Source organism: Rhamphochromis longiceps, linkage group LG10 (genome assembly GCF_057381845.1).
Source record: "Rhamphochromis longiceps isolate RC_006_pf linkage group LG10, R_longiceps_female_GT1.1, whole genome shotgun sequence".
Taxonomy (NCBI): Eukaryota; Metazoa; Chordata; class Actinopteri; order Cichliformes; family Cichlidae; genus Rhamphochromis; species Rhamphochromis longiceps.
The window spans coordinates 34,823,527-34,842,462 of NC_140566.1; the positions used below are offsets into that span (position 1 = coordinate 34,823,527).

The window sequence follows — 18,936 nt, forward strand, 5'->3', positions numbered from 1 at the left end:
TGCAAAAATATGTGCTTTTGACACAAAATGCATTCCCTGCCAAAATGCATTACTTACAAATTTATGATAATTCATTTTTGACTATTTCCTACTCGTCACGGCTGCTACAACAGTCGTGTGGTGTTTGTGAAGGAAGGACCTAAATGCAGGCGAAGGCTGTGATTCGAGTGAGCGTTTTATTTACAGTGTCTGCACAGTGACAAAAACAGGAAATAATGATTGGGGAGCTACCAAAACCTAGAATGGGAAAACCAACGTCATGCAAACTCAAACTGAAAAACAAAACGCTAAACACTGTGATACCTGAAACCACGAGGAGACAAAAGGCACGGGAACACATGGCATGAGAGGTGGGGATGACACAGAGAAACACCAAGAAACGCAGAGGGCCCCTTCGCCTAATGTCCTGGTGCAGTTGTGTACTGAATAATATAATGTCTGTGAGTATACTGATTTTGAAGTACTGTGTAAAATGTAATTAAGACCACAATGATAATGCTTTTGCTAAACATGGCTCAAACTCTCCTAGGTTTAAGTCATCATCTAACCATAGCTGTATTCATAAGATAAGAAATCTTGGTAATCCAGATCGAAGGACTAAAAAGTACTTTTTGTTTGCCTCTGAAGAAGGCAAGGACAAATTCCTTGGGCAAGTATTGGGATCATCGCTGAAAATGGCTTGAACCTTGTTTCTTTATTTTTGGAAACATGTTTTTTATATGAGTAGATGAATTTTGAACATTTTGGCCAGTCTGAAAAACTTCACTGTGAATGATTTTAAAGCATCTCAGCAGTAAACAGAATCAGAATTACAATTATTGTTTCTTTTTGCATAAAAAAGAAATTTGTCTTGCTATCATGTTACAAACAGTCGCTTAAAAATAAAAAAAAATATGAATATTTAGCTATGAAAAACCTAATATTTATACCAATATCACACATAACATATCACTCTCTCCACTAAGAAAAAGAGAGATTTTGAGGTTCGGGGCTTTTATGCTTTATTAAGTTTGTGAAATAGTCCAGCTGCATGGGGAAAAAAACTGGTACTGATGGACTGCAGCTTCCTGCCAGAGGTTAGTGGGACTAAAAATTTATGTAATGTGGGAATGGCAATCTCTCATGTCTGTCACAGACATACTAGTAGTACAAACTATACTGTGGTGGGTCCATCTTCTAGATTTAATGTTATGCCAAGAGAAAAAAAAGTGGCTTTTTAACATATTGTCTGCCTAAATATAAATTTAATATATAAATATCCGTGTAAAAGATGGTCATAGTTTCTGATTCTGAAAAGGAAAGCCAAAGCAGAAGTGCCTGACACTTTCATTTTTTTTTTTTACCACGTCAGCAGAAGACCACTCCTCTGGATGAAAAATCTAGTTTTGAAGTCTGTAGGAAACAACCTTAACATTAAGTTATTTTATGAGCTTTATACATACTTGATGAGTTTTGGTCTTACACCATAGTTTTAAGTCTTATAAATTCAACATGATGATCACCCTGTTAATGGTCCCACAGAAAAACAGAATAAAACACAGTGTGATTTGGGGCATTGTTACTTTATAATTGGCATGTTGCTATCATATAAGCATGGCACGTCTTTCAAAAAACTTGAGGACAATAGAAAAAATGCTTAGTGGAACTTTACTGGCCAGTAGGTGCATCACAGCTGGCATCATATATACATCATATCAGCAGCACAAACAATGCACCTTTTTGGACTTGGACCCCTCTGATGAACACTGATGAGCTCTTTTTTTCCTTCAGATTTCCCAACTTTGTCAACTAATCACAGATCTAGTTCTGTTAATGAGACCTTGGGACTCGGTGGTGTCACGTTCTTTATCATCCAGGGCCTCACAAGCCTCGATGAGAAAAAGATAATACTTTTTTCCATCCTGTTGCTGATTTACATCATGGTCCTGGGAGGAAACAGCATCATCATCTATGTGGTACAGAGAACAGTTTAATCAATATTGTCGTAGTCTAATAAAGAGTTGAGGATGAGGTGAGGATGTGACGATTACCATCTATGTCTTTCCTGCTGCAGGCACTGACGGATCCAAAGCTCAACTCTCCACTGTACTTCTTCCTCTGCAACCTCTCCTTTGTGGACATGGTCTACACCACAACCACCATCCCCAACATGCTATCTGGCTTACTGACAGATATCTTAACCATCTCTGTCCTGGGCTGCTTACTCCAGATGTACTTCTTCATTCAGTTATCTGTTACAGGCCGTGCCATTCTCACAGTCATGGCATACGATCGCTACGTGGCGATCTGCAACCCTCTGCAATACAACAGCATCATGACCAGGCCTGTCCGACTGCTACTTGTTGCAGGAGCCTGGGGATTCGGTGCAATTTGCACTCTTCCTGTTACTGTGATTGCCTTTGAGAGGCCTTACTGTGGCCCAAATGTGGTGAAACATGCCTGGTGCGACCCATCTTCTGTAAGGCGGCTTGTGTGCAGTGACACCTCTTTGGATAACATTGTGTCTCTCTTATTTGCAATGGTGTCGCTGGTGACCACAGGTGTCTTCATACTCTCCTCCTACATCTTGATTGGTTTTTCCATATCCAGGATGGTTGTTGCTCAGAGGCTGAAGGCGCTCAGAACATGTTCTGCCCACCTGACTGTGGTGTCCATCTCTTATGCAGCAGCCTCATTTGTATACATTTCCTACCGAGTGGGAAACTTTTCATCAGAGGTAAAAACTTTGCTTTGCTTTCTCTGTAATGTCTCAGTGCAGTACTCTGTAAAGGTCTTGAGCCACCTCTATTTATTTATATTTTTGGTAGGAAAACAAGAAATACGTGCAGAGATTTACTGAAACAAACAGACCAAAATGGAAATACAGTATCAATGACAAAAACAGCATTTGGACATTTCTAATGAGCTGTCAATATTTGCTATAACCACATTTATTCTCCACCTTTTCTTCTTCAGCAGAACCAGGACTCTCATGGACAAGATTTCATGTAAACTCCCCTGAGTGGGTTAGGGTACTTGTTGTTTCTAAATTGGCCTAGGTGTGAATAAGAGCGTGAGATGAGCAAAAAAGAAGCCAGTGGCTAAAGAAGGAATTTGAAAGACCTTCAGAAATCCTGGAGAACTATTGGTTAAGACGACTTTAAAGGAAAACATAAAGAAATGTGGTTTAACACTTTTGCACATTACTATACGTCAAACGGTTTTAAAGTGTCAGAAGAAACAACATTAACAGTAACATTAAGAGTTTGGTGACATTGCTCAAAGTAAGTCTAAAGAGCTTGGAAAGAAAGCTGGACTTCTTTAACTTTCTTGAAGGCAATTCCCCTTTCATTTGAGAAGCTTCTTCAGTTGAGAAGCTTGAAGTCATCTAGGTCATCCTACCACGACCTGGATGACTGAGAACCTACACAGACATATTGCCTCAAAATAAGGTACATTTGTTTCACTTGTGTTTTCATTTAGGGCTGAGCCCAGAGAGTTAACAGCCAGTGTTGGGAAAGTTACTTTTAAAGTGTATTCCACTACAGATATATTACAGATGTATTACTATTACTGAAGGCTACTCGCCATTACAATGCCAACTAGATCATTAAATCTTAATATAATCTTAATATAAAATGGACATTAGGTAAGGCTGCACTTTTTGCAGTGATTGTGTATAGGAGACTGTTTCTGTATCAGTCTAAGAAGCTTGGAAAGCTTCTCATCTGAGAAGCTTCTTGAGTTCTGACTATGATGACCTGGATAACTGAGAACCTTCACAGACATATTTCTGGATCAGTAATATGTTTTCTTTTTATCTGTTAATAATCATGTGGAACTGCACATGATTATTTGCAGCTAGCAAGTTGTTAATGCTATCCATCAGTCTAAAACCACCATGTTAATATGTGGAGATCCTGAAGGCTGCTCAAAAAGATAATATTTTAAATATTTGTTCAATTAAAATTAGTTCAAATTATTATTTTTTTCTTAAAGAAATCTGCTACATCATGTATAATTTATGTCATGTGTAATTTCCATTGCAAATATCAATCACAGCTAAATTAAGAGGGGATGGCAGTAAAAAGCTGTGATGTCATCAAGTACACTGCCGTTCTAATTGTGGAACGATCGCACTGCGTTCTCAGGAAGTCTGGACTCCTGTGTGAACTTACGAAGTCCGGACACGCGAAAATGCGAGTACGGACTCGTGTACAGTGGCTTGCAAAAGTATTCGCCCCCCTTGAACTTTTTTTGTCACATTACAGCCACAAACATGAATCAATGTTATTGGACTTCCAGGTGAAAGACCAACACAAAGTGGTGCACACGTGAGAAGAGGAACGAAAATCATACATGATTCCAAACATTTGTTACAAATAAATAACTGCAAAGTGGGGTGTGCGTAATTATTCACCCCCTTTGGTCTGAGTGCAGTCAGTTGCACATAGACGTTGCCTGATGAGTGCTAATGACTAAACAGAGTGCACCTGCATGTAATCTAATGTCAGTACAAATACAGCTGCTCTGTGACGGCCTCAGAGGTTGTCTAAGAGAATATTGGGAGCAACAACACCATGAAGTCCAAAGAACACAGCAGACAGGTCAGGGATAAAGTTATCGAGACATTTAAAGCAGGCTTAGGCTACAAAAAGATTTCCCAAGCCTTGAACATCCCACAGAGCACTGTTCAATCCATCACTCAGAAATGGAAGGAGTATGGCACAACTGTAAACCTACCAAGACAAGGCCGTCCACCTAAACTCACAGGCCGAACAAGGAGAGCGCTGATCAGAAATGCAGCCAAGAGGCCCATGGTGACTGGACGAGCTGCAGAGATCTACAGCTCAGGTGGGGGAATCTGTCCACAGGACAACTATTAGTCGTGCACTGCACAAAGTTGGCCTTTATGGAAGAGCGGCAAGAAGAAAGCCATTGTTAACAGAAAACCATAAGAAGTCCCGTTTGCAGTTTGCCACAAGCCATGTGGGGACACAGCAAACATGTGGAAGAAGCTGCTCTGGTCAGATGAGACCAACATGCAAAACGCTATGTGTGGAAAACTAACACTGCTCATCACTCTGAACACACCATCCCCACTGTCAGATATGGTGGTGGCAGCATCATGCTCTGGGGGGGCTTCTCTTCAGCAGGGACAGGGAAGCTGGTCAGAGTTGATGGGAAGATGGATGAAGCCAAATACAGGGCAATCTTGGAAGAAAACCTCTTGGAGTCTGCAAAAGACTTGAGACTGGGGCGGAGGTTCACCTTCCAGCAGGACAACGACCCTGAACATAAAGCCAGGAAACAATGGAACGGTTTAAAACAAAACATATCCATGTGTTAGAACGGCCCAGTCAAAGTCCAGATCTAAATCCAATCCAGAATCTGTGGCAAGATCTGAAAACTGCTGTTCACAAACACTAATCTGACTGAGCTGGAGCTGTTTTGTAAAGAAGAATGGGCAAAGATTTCAGTCTGTAGATGTGCAAAGCTGGTAGAGACAGACCCTAAAAGACTGGCAGCTGGAACTGCAGCAAAAGGTGGTTCTACAAAGTATTGACTCAGGGGCTGAATAATTACACACACCCCACTTTGCAGTTATTTATTTCTAAAAAATGTTTGGAATCATGTATGATTTTGTTTCCACTTCTCACGTGTACACCACTTTGTGTTGGTCTTTCACCTGGAATTCCAATAAAACTGATTCATGTTTGTGGCTGTAATGTGACAAAATGTGGAAAAGTTCAAGGGGCCGAATACTTTTGCAAGCCACTGTACATGAGGATTTAGAAAAGGCCTAACAATCTGCAAACTACCCTCAGCTAACGCCAGCTAACAATGTTAGCTCGGTATGGAGTATCCTTCATTAAAAGTAATAAATATCACACAGCAATAGTACATCAAAGATACTGAAGTTTCGCCCATCCCATTCTTCTTATGAGGTTGTGTTGGAATTTCCAAGAAATGCATTCCTGCCCGTGCACTGCTGGCTGTTGGGCTGGCTCTGGGTCAGCCCAAAAGCTGATGCCACCAACATTAACAGGACATTTACATTACAGCCTCTTATTATGTGTTTTGTTTGGGTTTCCAGCAATCAGAATCAGGTAAACTTTATTAATACCAGATGGAAATTGTTAAAAAGAAGAAGAAAAAAGGGCCTGCTGCGAATTGTACTCGAACTCAGGCCGGCTGCTCATAGCCATGCGATATATGACTACATGCACCTGCGCCAAGTGCGTTTAATCACCAAAATTGGAGAAGGCATAGAGAGGGGATAGCCTAATATATGAAGCCAGAAACGATTGCTGTGTATTCTATTTATTTCAGCAAAGTAACTGTATTCTGATTACCACCTATTTAAATGGTAACTGTAACAGAATACAGTTACTCATATTTTGTATTTTAAATACATAACGCCGGTACATGTATTCTGTTACTCCCCAACACTCTTGACAACCAGGTGATATGTTAAATCACCTTGTGGATACAATAAACCACGACAAACCAAAAAGTACTTGCATCATTACTGTGATAACATGTTGATATGACTTCCACCACAGAGCTGGATACTTTCATAATGTTTCTGGTTTAAATCTCAGGGAAAAAAAAGTCATGCCAGTTTTTACCAAGGGCCATGCAGCATGACTCCTGGGTAAAAAACCATTCATGCTAAAGGACCAGATGGACCAGCAATGTCATCCTCGAGTATATAAACAGATGAATTAAGCATTACATCTGACTCTGTTTCAGGTGCGGATCATTGTGTCTGTGCTGTACTCTGCTCTGACTCCCTTCCTGAACCCGATGATCTACAGTCTGAGGAACAAAGAGCTGCGAGAGTCTATCAGAAGAACTTTGAGCAGGTTCAGACCTGCTGCTGTGTTACCCACCAAGAAAATCAGCACTTTGTCCTGAAAAAGTGTCTGACACAAATCATTTCTAGAAATGGTGATCTTTTAATTACATGGTTGATTGTGCCAATATTAATAATAGTTGTCCAATTGTTTATGTACTGATGAGCTCATATATAAAATCTACTGATAAAGTACTGCATTAATTAGTTAACATTTTGTCATTTTGGTTCCCTTGTCTCTGTCACTTTCTTTTAATGTTTGAAATAAAGTCAATGTTAACAAAACCTTTAAACGTTTTTACATTTCTCTTCAGCTACACCAGACAGTACAGCAGTAAGCTGTGAATCTTGAAGCTGTTATATTGTTAAATAGTGGTTAACAGAGACTACATGAGTTATCTGGGTCATTCATGAAGTGATTGGCTTACACCCAAGTGTTCTTATGACTATTTTACAGTTAAATAATAATTCATATATAATTATTATAATTATTACAGAGAATTTGTTAAGCAGTTCCTGACCCAAGTGGAGGAGTTTAACCCCAAAAAATTATATTTACAAAAGTAATAAATGTTGAGCTCATAAAAGAGGTCAAAGAAACAAAACTGAACTCAGGCAAAGACTGCAACCTTAACAAACCAAATGACTGCCCAAACATACATAATTGACCTAAACATGAAATGACATACAAGGCTATATATAATGGCTGATCAGACCATTGTGACACATGAGGGGTAACAAACAAAACACAATCATAAATCACAAACGATGCAGTACAATCTAGTTTGTTAAACTAAACACCAAAGAAGAAAATCAAAACCCATTAAACCCTAAACTCAAATATTTAATTAGATACAAATACTTTGTTTTTAAATTAAAGAAAACACACATTCTCCCCTTCAGCAGGAAGTGGTGGTGTGGTCCAATTATCCCCCTTTGCATTTAATGGTTTCAAACCCTGGCTACCATCTTTTGTCCAGCATCTTCCAGGGATGATGGCAGGTAAGAAATAAAAAGAGAAAGGTTAGTCAAAAATCAAAGTAATGAGGTGGTATGAATGCATAAGTAAACTAAATGTGCGCGCTTACAAATAGAACAAATGTATACAAACCAATCAATAAAGTTATTGGAAACTAAAGTGTGTTAATGTGTTAAAATGAAGAAATGAAAATACAAGAGTTACCAACTTTAGAGTGTGGCCACGGGTTTGGCCATCACACGGTATTTTCATACCATTTTAATACAATGCTCCAGCCTGCAAAGTTGATTTATTAATGCATATGTACTGCAGAGTCCTACTTTGGATGATTCCAACACTGAAAATAAAACTGAACAAATTAGCCACAAGTGTGTTTAACTATTCCTCATAAACATGAACAATTTTTGCCTGACTTCTTTGATCTGCATCTCATAATTAACAGCATTCATTGCTGGAGTAACCTAATGGAGGCTAACAATGGAGAAGCAATGGAGTATGATAGTGACAGTGCCTGACACAAACATGATGACCTACATAGCCAGTTGGTCTGGATGGTGGGTGGAGTATCTCAGAGATCAAAGCCTTGATCATGAGAACAGTGTGAGAGGCGCTTGCATGTAATTGAACACACGAGGCCTGAATGACAATACAGTGGTCACACTGATCTCACCTGAGAATAAATGTGTCACTTAGCCTTTGGGAAATTATTGTTGTGGCCCCGAACACAGAATTAATAATTTGGCATGCATCTTCCTTTCAGGGCGGTGGGCCATCTTGAAGAGCCATTGGACTCCGGCTGTACAAGCACTGACAGCAGCCCATTGTTCATTTTCATGACTGACACCGGAATGCCCGATCAAATCTCTGAATGCAACTGGCCCCTCTCCTACCATCACTGTGTGCTCAAGCAGCTCGTAGGAAAGGTTTAGTGTGGTGAGAAGGTGGAGCTAAAAACCTGAGAGAAAACAATAAAAAAGAAACTTACAATAGATGCAACAAAGTGTGTCAAATTAATGACATGTTGGCTGCCAGTTCTGCTTCACCATGAACAGTAGTACCAGCAACAACTAGTAACCAAGTCTCACAGTCACAGGAGGCTTCTGCTAGTATCTGCTTTGGGGAAGGGAGGGAGAGATAGGAGAAGGTGAAATTCAATTGGTATGAAACTAGATGGAGGGAAATAATAAGCAGTGATGTGCAATACCACTGGTTTCTTTTTCCAGTCTAATAAAGTAAAATTCAGGCTGGTATTCTGTTGTTTTTGTGGTACAACAACAACAACAAAGAAACAGCTGGCACTTAACAGTGTACACTGCATTACTCTGTTTGTGTCAGGGGACATAATCCTACATGTGTGGACCAGTTTTTGGTGAAGAATGTTTTGGGGTTTAAAAGCCACATAGACCCGTTTTTTAGAGAAAATGTATCTCACCTATTCCAATGTTGGGATTTCCTTACCTGGGTGACTGAACATACATCAAGACATTTAACTTTTATGCTGAAGGCAAGCAGTCTTTGTGTCCAGTTTTCATCACACTCTTCAAAGTTTCACAAGAAAATAGTAAGTGTTTATGGAGAAGTTAGCATTTTCAATGCAAGGTTAGGATGAGAGGGTTAATGTGCTACAGATCAAACAAATTGCACGGAGGTATCGGGCGCAACACCACAAATGTCTTCATGGCAGCATCTCCCTGAAACCACTGGTTGTCAGGCAGACACCAACTGGTGTCTGGTGTGACTGAGGCCTTACCTGCATTATATTGAGGGGAATGCAGATGTCTGAGGTGAACTGCTGTGATGTATGTATTTAGTAAAATACACAAAGGAAATCGGGATATGAGAAATAAAACAATGAAAGGCAGAAAAACGTACTGTAAATATATTTATTTATTTATTGAGAATATGAATCATTTCCCGTCAGTCACAGTCACTGTATTCCTCGTGAACATGATGAACATTTTTTGTCGGACTGCTTTGATCTGCATCCCATAGATAACAGCATTCAGTGCTGGAGGAACCACATGGAACATCATGGAGGCTAACTTCCTTTGGTCTGTCAAATGTGGGAAGCGATGGAGGAGCACCATGACAATGCCTGACAAAAACATGATGACATACATAGTCAGGTGGGTGGTGTAGGTCTGGAGCGCCCGGCTGTTCAGTGTCTTGCTCTTGCTGCTCAGACACACCATGGCGATCCTCAGGTAGGTGATAGTGACGCTGCCAATGGAGGAGCCCAGCAGAAGGACAGTGTAGCCGAGACCGTAAATGTTATTGATGAGGATGTTTTCACAGGAGAGCTTAAACAAAGAGGCATTGTCACAGAAAGGGTTAAATATGATCCACCTGCAGCGTGACAGGCGAACGCTGAGGCCCACGAGGATTGTCACCATAATGAAGATTACTGCCCAGGCCAAGACCGACAGCTTCACCACCATCCAGTTGGTCATGATGGTGGCGTACTGCAGCGGGTTGCAGATTGCCACATAGCGATCAAAAGCCATGATCATGAGTATAGTGTGAGAAGAACCTGCATAAATGTGAACACAAAAGGCCTGAATGACACAGTCTACATAGTGGATGTACCGATCTGAGCTGGGAATAAAAATATCCCTCAGCATACGTGGAATGATTGTTGTGGCTCCAAATACATCATTAATGCTCATGTTACAGAAGAGCAGATACATGGGCTGGTGGAGGCTACTATCCAGCGTGATCAGGATCACCAGGACAATGTTGGAAAACATGATGAAGATGTAAATGAGGAGGAGGAGGGTAAAGGTGGGAATGGAGGCATCTGGGCTGACCTGTAAACCTTCTAAGAGCAGGATATCTGAAGTCTGGTTTTCCATAGTGCAGAAGGTTAATTTCAACCTGGAGAGAAGACAAAAAAACATGTTTATTTTCAAACTTTAAAGGGATTTTAAAGTGTTTGGAGTCATTTTTTGACCTTCAATGCACATATTAAACAAATATGTAAGACTGCTTTCTTCCACAAATATCTATCCGGTTGTTCAGTCTGACGTCACTAGCCGTGTCTGGGCCTAAACTCCGCTGCAGGTCCATATATCAAACGATCACTGTGGCATTACTGAGAGTTGAAAAACTGTCTAAAGTCTTTCATCTTTAATAAAATGATCAGCGTTCTGCTCTACCAGGTGTAACAATTGAGTTTAACATCCAGGCATCCATGAAAACGGAATTTATGACATTTAACGGAGTTAGAAGTTAGCAGGGAGTTAGCTCGCTAGCTTCTATCTAAATGCAATATAGCATGTCCTGACTGCGGGGTTTTGAAACAAATTCAAACGTACAGCTCTGTTATCACTTCCAGCATAAATGAAGACAGAAAACTAAACAGCAGTGACGTTTGTAGGGTTACTGAAGTTGGGCTAGCTGGTATATAATGATGTGCTACGTGACCGCTAGCGACACAGCTATGTTAGCATAATATAAACAAGCTAACTTTTTTTCCACTCGATAAAAGTTAACGTGAGTGTTCTCGGTGGTCAGGAACAAATGTAATCGCATGGCAGGATGCTGTAAAAGGACCAAACTTCAGCCAGGAGAACAACTGAGATAATCCATCCACAATACGAGGTTAGTCATTCATATACTGCTGCATGGGCTGGGCTGTAGTTACATCCTAAGGTTTTAAAAACTGAGCTTAAATAAATGATTAGCGGTAATAAAAGCCGAGGGAGGTCAACAGTGATCACTGACTGTTTTAGGAGCTTTTTGAGATCAAATAGAAGAAAATACATAACATTAAACATGTTAACAACACAAAAGCCATATTAAACGCAGACTACTTTAGGCCCGGAAGTAGGATTTGTCACGTCATCACTTAACAATCGGATTAGAAACATTGTATCTGAGAGTGATTAAAAACTAGCTCATTATTACTTCTAGGCTGGACTACTGTAATTCATTAGCGTCATGCTCCTGGGCATGGAGACACAGTGTTTTGTGTTATCATTATTTGCATTCTGTCTCTCTACTTTTAAGATTAGGCTTAAAACATTCCTGTCACGATCCTGGGTCTTATGACCCAGTGTTTTGAGTTTAGTTTATTTGGATGTTTATATGATTAAGCTCATGAGTTTTTCTAGTTCTTTGTTATTAGATTCCCCTTGTGTCTTCCAACCCCTGTTAAGTCTCCCTTGCCCTTCATGTGTTTCAAGTCTGTTATGCTGTCAAGTTCATGTAGTCATGTTTGCATTTCATTATGTTTCCTATTTTATTTTCTAAGAAGTTCTGTGTTTTGTTTTACTCTTTCCCTGTGGCGTTGTTATGTCCACGTTGTGTCTACTGTGGCTTTCTGTCCCATGTTTCAGGTCCCTATGTTCTGTCTTCTCAGTTGCTGTTAAGTTTGCATGTCTAGCGTTCAGTCAGTGTGTTTCCTGTTTTACTTTGAAGGTCCATGTCTCATGTGAGTGATTCTAGTTTTGCTTCCCTTGTCTCGTCCAGCCTGATCACTCCCAGCTGTGCCCTCTGTGTATTTAAGCCCTGTGTTTCTCTTTGTCAGTGTCGTAATCTCCCTCATGTCTGTGTTTCCCTGTGTATTAGTTATCCATGTCCCAGTTTAGTTTAGTTTAGTTTTTCATGTCATTCTGCAATAAAGCAGCTTCTTGAGTTTAATTTTGTTGTCGTGAGTTTTGCGTTTGGGTCCTTTTCCTGCCTCCACACAGCTGAAACATGACAATTCCTTTTGATAAAAAGGAATGTAATCATTACATGGGTCTTTTTTTTTTGTCTCCCACTTCTCACTCCCAACTGGTCACAGTGCGAAATGAGCTGAATATTCTCCACCAAGATGAGCACATCTTTTTAAATAAGGCCGTCTTGAAAAATGTAGCTTTTTGCTTTTTGTATTTAACCCAAAATGAAAATGAAAATGCATCACACAACACTGCAGCTCCAGCCAAAAAGAAAGGGATGAAGAAAAATGTAATTTAAATTTTACATTTCTGTTTAGGTAATAGAAATGTGAGATTCATCAGGGAAACACAATGACATTAGATACCACTGATAAACAACAGACCCAACTATTCTCTGTGGTTTCAAGGGATCTTCCAGAAATGGTAACCTGATGTTCCCCTGATGAGTCATCATCAGGTACAAACTTGATTTCAAAACTCGGTAAAAGAAACTATATTTTATTGCCACTGTTTATGCAAGATCACGAATAAATTAAAAAGTCTAATCGAAACTTTAAACATGTGATGCTTTTCCACTTCTTTTGTTTTTTTTACAAGCACAATTTCTAAAGCTTGTTGTAGCAGTAGGAAATGAACAAATGTTCCTCTGGTGATAGAATTAGAATTCCTGAATTGAAGTTTCCTCATGTTGAGTTTTAGTTTGTTCATTGAAATTTCATTCCAAGTGTTCTCTTTTTTTTTCAGCAGTATAAAGATTATAACGTGCACAGCAAAGGAAATTAGATTTAAAGTGCTCAAATGGAAAAATTAATCCTTTTTACATCCACCAGATCCCCATTAACCTTTCAAGGGTTAGGGTGAGGTTTTGTTTTAGTTGCTTACTAACCAGACAGACTTTCAGACATTTTAAAAATTTTGGCTATTACTACTATCAGTAGATCACACACTGCAGTGTTAACCAAAATCAACTCCTAACTAATACCTCTGGGCAGGTCAACCACCTAAAATTGTTATTAATAAAAAACAAACAAACAAAAAAACAATCAGCCTAACACTCTAGTCTTTGTTTACCTGTTGTTTACTCCTAAAACCACATTTTCCTGATAGTTCGAACCACCAGCATTAAGATTTTAATCAACACTATATAAACTACATACATATATAAATCAGAGAGCAAAGAAAGGCCATCCAACAACGAATTAGTGACACGAAGTCTTAACTCCACCAAATGCAACACAAATAGAACCCAGCAAAGGCTACAGCCATTTTGGTCTATAGTAAGATCATGTGTGTGTTTGTGTCTCATACTCACCTCAGTTGACGTGAACCTCCTGATATCACACCTGAGGCTTGGCTGACACGTTTTTTATAATGTGAACATGTTCCCTGATGCTGATGGTTTGTCGCGTGAGTAAACAGTAAGACCTCCCCGGATGGCTGAACTCCTCACCCTATCTCTAAGGGAGATGCCAGCCACCCATTTCCGCCACTTGTATCCGTGATTCCATTCTTTCGGTCACTACCCACAGCTCATGAGCATAGGTGAGGGTAGGGGATGTAGATCGACCAGTAAATTGAGAGTGCCCCCTTTTACACTCAACTCTCTCTTCACTACAACAGACCAGTGCAGCCTCCGCATCACTGCAGCCACAGCACTTAGGCCACCCAAGTGAAAGCCTTCTGCCACTTAGCTATGCCTAGAAATTCTGTTCATAAAAATTACGAAGAGAATCTATGACAAAGGGCAGCCCTGGCAGAGCTCATCACCCACCGGGAACAAGTCCAACTCATTGGTGGCTATACGGACCAAGCTCTTCCAATTGTTGTATAAGGATCACATGTCCAGACACCCGATACTCCTGAAGCACCTCCCACAGGAAACTCAGAGTGACATGGTCAAATGCCTTCTCCAAGTCCACAAAACACATGTAGACTGTTTGGGCAAACTCCACTGCGCCCTCAGGTATCATCGAGAGGATAAAGAGCTTATCCAGTCTTCCATGATAAGGGCAAAAACTTCATTGTTCCTCCTGTATCCAAGGTTCGATTAATGGACGGACTCTCCCTTCCAGCACTCAGGCATAAACTTTCCCAGGGAGGCTGAGGAGTGTGATTCCCCCTATAGTTGGAACATGCCCTCTGGTCCCCTTTCTTAAAGATGGAAACCTGCACAGCGATGGGAGGCTGTAGCTCAGGTAGTAGAGCGGGGCACCAACTAACCAGAGGGTTGTTGGTTTGATCCCAGTCTGCTCCACTCTGCATGCCAAATATCCTGAATATGAAGCTCTGGCAGAGGTGTGAGTTGAAGATCTCATGTACCAGGCCTCCGAGATGCATTCCCAGCGCACCCTGACTATACATTTAATCTGTCAGTAATATTTGTTATTTATCATTTACTGTTAGTTATGCACATGTTGGTTTGCTGAGGTTTCCCTGCTGTATTGTTTGTTGCCTTTTTTCAGCAGGTGGTCTAGCAGATTTTTACTATTTTTTCTCTCTCTCCTCATAAATGGTAAATGGGTTGATTCTTAAATACCACTTGCCTACTCTACTTGAGCACTCAAAGTGCTTTACACAAGTTGCCTCATTCAAGTGCTTTCTTCAATGATATTTCTGTTGTTGGGATTAAATAACTTGCAGTGCCTCAATAATGTTATGCTTTTTTTATTAATAAGTGTTATAAAGTGACCATCTCTAGTGAAAAATTACTGAGACGCTGTTGTTTAGACTCGAATGAGCGAGCTTCTGTAATAAAACTGTTAGGGCCCCAGTTTGAGATCCATGCCATGCTGGACGCATCTCCCTTCTAGAAGTAATAAGGTGTTAAATATTCTACTAAGCAGTGTTTTGTCTTCGGATGTCTCTGAGGAATCAAAAGAACTCGGTGAAGTGTTGATATTTACAAGTGCTTTGTATCTAACATTCACACGCATCCATACTCTGATGGATGAATCTCAGATTAACTTGGGTTTAGTATCTTTCACAAGGATATTTGGCATGGAGATGGGTGAAGATGGGAATTGAAAAACAAACATGTAAATAGTAGGTAACCTGCTCTACCACGTGACCTACAGGGAGGGGGTTGTGACAAAGTGGATGAGCAGTTGTAATACTCTCCACTTATCCCAGATGTGTTGACTTCTTTTGCACAATATGCACATTCTTCTTTCTCTGTATTTATTTGCTATTAATTGCTATTTATCAAAGGCTAGTTTACGCTAATCCAGATAAATCTGAAAACTAAAAACGCTCCGCGTCCACACTATCATTTTCTTTTTGTTTGACTTTTTTTTTTCCTATCCCGTTTGGATCTTTAGCCATCAGAATTGTTGTCTGAAGGTCAAGAAAGATGCCAAGTGGATTTCCTTTACTAAGTGGATCATCATGGCTATATTGGTCCATTTGATTGGCCTTTATTATAATTATGTATTTATTTTATTTTCATTTTTTAAAGACGGGACAGACATGACTGGGGGATAGGACAGGGAGAAAGAATGAAAGAAAGAGAGGGAGAGAAAGAAAAATAAAGGGGAGAAGAGATGGTCAGAAAGGGGGGGAGAAAAAAAAAGAAAAACAAACAAAACACCTGGATCACCTGTATGGAGATAAAAAACCAGAAGAGAAAACAAACAGCAAAGGCCAACATAATAAAAACAACACCATCACAATGAACTAGCTAACAGTAGATAACAGTAGACACTAAATATTACATGTTATTGTGCAGTACGAAGATCGACAGCGCACAATGTGCTTTGAGGTAAGTAAAAAATCTAAATACTTTTTTCTAAACAATTATCAAACACAAAATTTAAAATCCATGTCTGAACACAGTTGCTGCCTTAAAATTTTCCCCTGGATTTTCTTTGAACAGAGGTGGTATTCAATGAAACATCTCCTAACCTAGGTGGTTAGGAGAGACAGGCTGCAGCCTTGTGTTGAATGTGTATAGGGCTTTGGAATGTGACATCGCGAGGGGGCGTGGCCAGGATTTTTGGTTGAGGTGTCATTTTTGTAGGCCAAAAAAGCACTAACAATGGAGAGGAGCAAAAGCCAAGATCGACAGTTTTGTTTTATCTACTTTCAAATCCATTTATCACAAATGTAACAATCAACAAAAGTTATCATTAATCAATATATAAAACTAAAATAGAATGTGTTTTTAGTGACACAGGGCACAAACATGGAAGCAAGATATATAATTTGGATTATTTATAGTAAATATAAATAAATCATTGCAATTTCTTTAACCATAGAGAATAATAAAAATCCTCAGGACAACGTCACATTAATACAATGAACTCACTATGTTATCCCTCTAACAGAGTCCACATGTTCTCACTGTAATTTCCCCCTCATGAAGGAATTTATCCTTGCACTAATGAATCTGAATGTTCGGGGGGAAATCAAATGCGTTTTACTCAAGCTGACTTACCTTTGTTTGAATGGCGACATACTCACGACTTGGAGGTTTAAAAATAGCCTAATCTTGTACCCAACCATTGGTGAATTTGATGTGCACCTCCAGAGATTTATAATTGCGAAACAGGTTTGCAATGAATGTGCTGACTCCACAGACAAGGTATGAAAATACAGGGTGGGTCATTTATATGGATACACCGTAATAACATGGGGATGGTTGGTGATATTAAAGTCCTGTTTGTGGCACATTAGTATATGTGAGGGGCAAACTCCTCAAGATGGGTGGTGACCATGGTGGCCATTTAGAAGTCGGCCATCTTGGATACAACTTTTGTTTTTTCAATAGGAAGAGGGCCATGTGACACATCAAACTTATTGGTAATGTCACAAGAACAACAATGGTGTGCTTGGTTTCAACGTAACTTTATTCTTTCATGAGTTATTTACAAGTTTATAAATGGCCCACCCTGTATATCAGGGTAAGTCAATGGCAATAGGTCCTCGGGATTTCTACTCCATGGCCATATTTCATACGGGTCCACATTTCCGATGCACTCTTTTTTTTGCAAGTACTGTCTCTTTGCATCCGGATGCAATCTGTCTCTATACCATCCTTTTTCTTTTGTGCTGCTTTTAAGCATGGTTCGTTGCAATCTTCCTTCCAACACAGTTTGTTTTGATTCGTGGTCTGCAAATATGGCGCTGCGCTCCTACAATACATTGCACCGTTATGTCAATTCCAAAGCTCTATTGGAGGCTGTTGTTGTTGGTGGAGAGTAGTGAGCAGGGTGAGCAGAGGAAGTGTAAAGTGACTGAGGTGTCAGGGGTGGAACAGTAGCAGTCGGGGTGGGTGAGTCTGCAGCCAATGTTGGAGACTGCATCCTGGATGAATCAAATGATTCAGTTAATTTGCTCACCTTACATCACCCCCGGGCAGAGACTTCTGGTCTTTGTGGCACGAGATGGTTCTAAGACCTCTCCAGACTTCGCTAACATTGTTCTGCTGAAGCTTGTTCTCCATTTTCTGCCTGTAGCTGTCCTTCTCATTCCTTATCAGTCCTCTCAGCCCTCTGCACCTTTTTCAACTCCTTCTTGTCTCTAGATTTGAATGCCCTCCTCTTCTGCTTGAGGACAGCTTTTATTTCTAGGGTAATCCACGGTTTACTGTTGGAGAAACAATGGGTATGGCGTTATCCACACAGTCTGTAATGCAGGGCACAAGGCTGTTGATGTCCCCTCCGTGGTGGTCACAGATCACCTCCCACACAGTAGACTCAAAACAGTCCCTAAGAGCCTCCTCACTCTCCTCCGATGATCTCTGCACTGTGTGGGTGGTTGGTGGCTCCCTGCGCACTAAGGGCTTGTACACAGGGACAAGGCGAGGTAGTATGTATGCATGCTAATGGCCAACAGCTCAATGTCTCTGTTGCATAGTTGTTCTTTCACAGTGATGTACCCAGGGTTACACCATCTGTCGTTCACAAACACTACAAGACCCCCTCCTTTCCTTTTACTGCTCTCTCTCGTCCTGTCCACCTGCAGCAGCTGGAATTAGTGATGTGTCGGTCGCGAACGAAACGACTCTTGGAGCCGACTCTTTGAAGTGAACGATGCGAGCCGGCTCCCAATGGGTAGGGATGGGTATCGTTCAGGTTTTATCCGATACCAGTAATTCTTTTTGTGCAGAATTTTATAGTGTTGTTAATAATAAATTAATTAAAGCAACAAAACAACCTGAAGAGTTGGGAGCTGAAAGAGCCTGCTCTTTTTAGTGAGCCGAGCCGAAAGAGCCGGTTCTCTAAAAAGAGATGGAAATCCCATCACTAGCTGGAATCCAGGCAACGTCACACTCGTGTCTGGAGTTAGTCAGCTGCCCTTTGGAGGAAGCCCATTTCCACCACTTGTATCCGTGATCTTGTTCTTTTGGCCACTACCCACATCTCATGATCATAGGTGAGGGTCCGTCTGTCGATCTCCTGCTCCCTTCTCTCGTCACTTGTGAGCAAGACCCCACGATACTTCAACTCTTTCACTTAGGG

At 40.5% G+C, this 18,936-nt stretch overlaps 2 protein-coding genes across 2 annotated transcripts; one reads left to right on the plus strand and one right to left on the minus strand.

Moving 5' to 3' along the window:
- The first annotated feature begins 1,892 nt into the window (after nucleotides 1-1,892).
- On the plus strand, nucleotides 1,893-6,900 carry or6at1 (odorant receptor, family 6, subfamily AT, member 1). The gene is made up of 3 exons (XM_085419723.1): nucleotides 1,893-1,955; nucleotides 2,054-2,716; nucleotides 6,736-6,900. The coding sequence occupies exons 1-3, from the start codon at nucleotides 1,920-1,922 to the stop codon at nucleotides 6,898-6,900; spliced, it is 864 nt and encodes a 287-aa protein (XP_085275849.1). The 5' UTR covers nucleotides 1,893-1,919.
- A 2,824-nt stretch (nucleotides 6,901-9,724) lies between these two features.
- LOC146661314 (olfactory receptor 52J3-like) lies at nucleotides 9,725-14,180 on the minus strand. The gene is made up of 2 exons (XM_085419750.1): nucleotides 13,791-14,180; nucleotides 9,725-10,691 (listed from the first exon to the last, which is right to left on the minus strand). Exon 2 carries the CDS (start codon nucleotides 10,667-10,669, stop codon nucleotides 9,725-9,727), a length of 945 nt encoding a protein of 314 aa, XP_085275876.1. The 5' UTR covers nucleotides 10,670-10,691; nucleotides 13,791-14,180.
- Nucleotides 14,181-18,936: the final 4,756 nt, after the last annotated feature.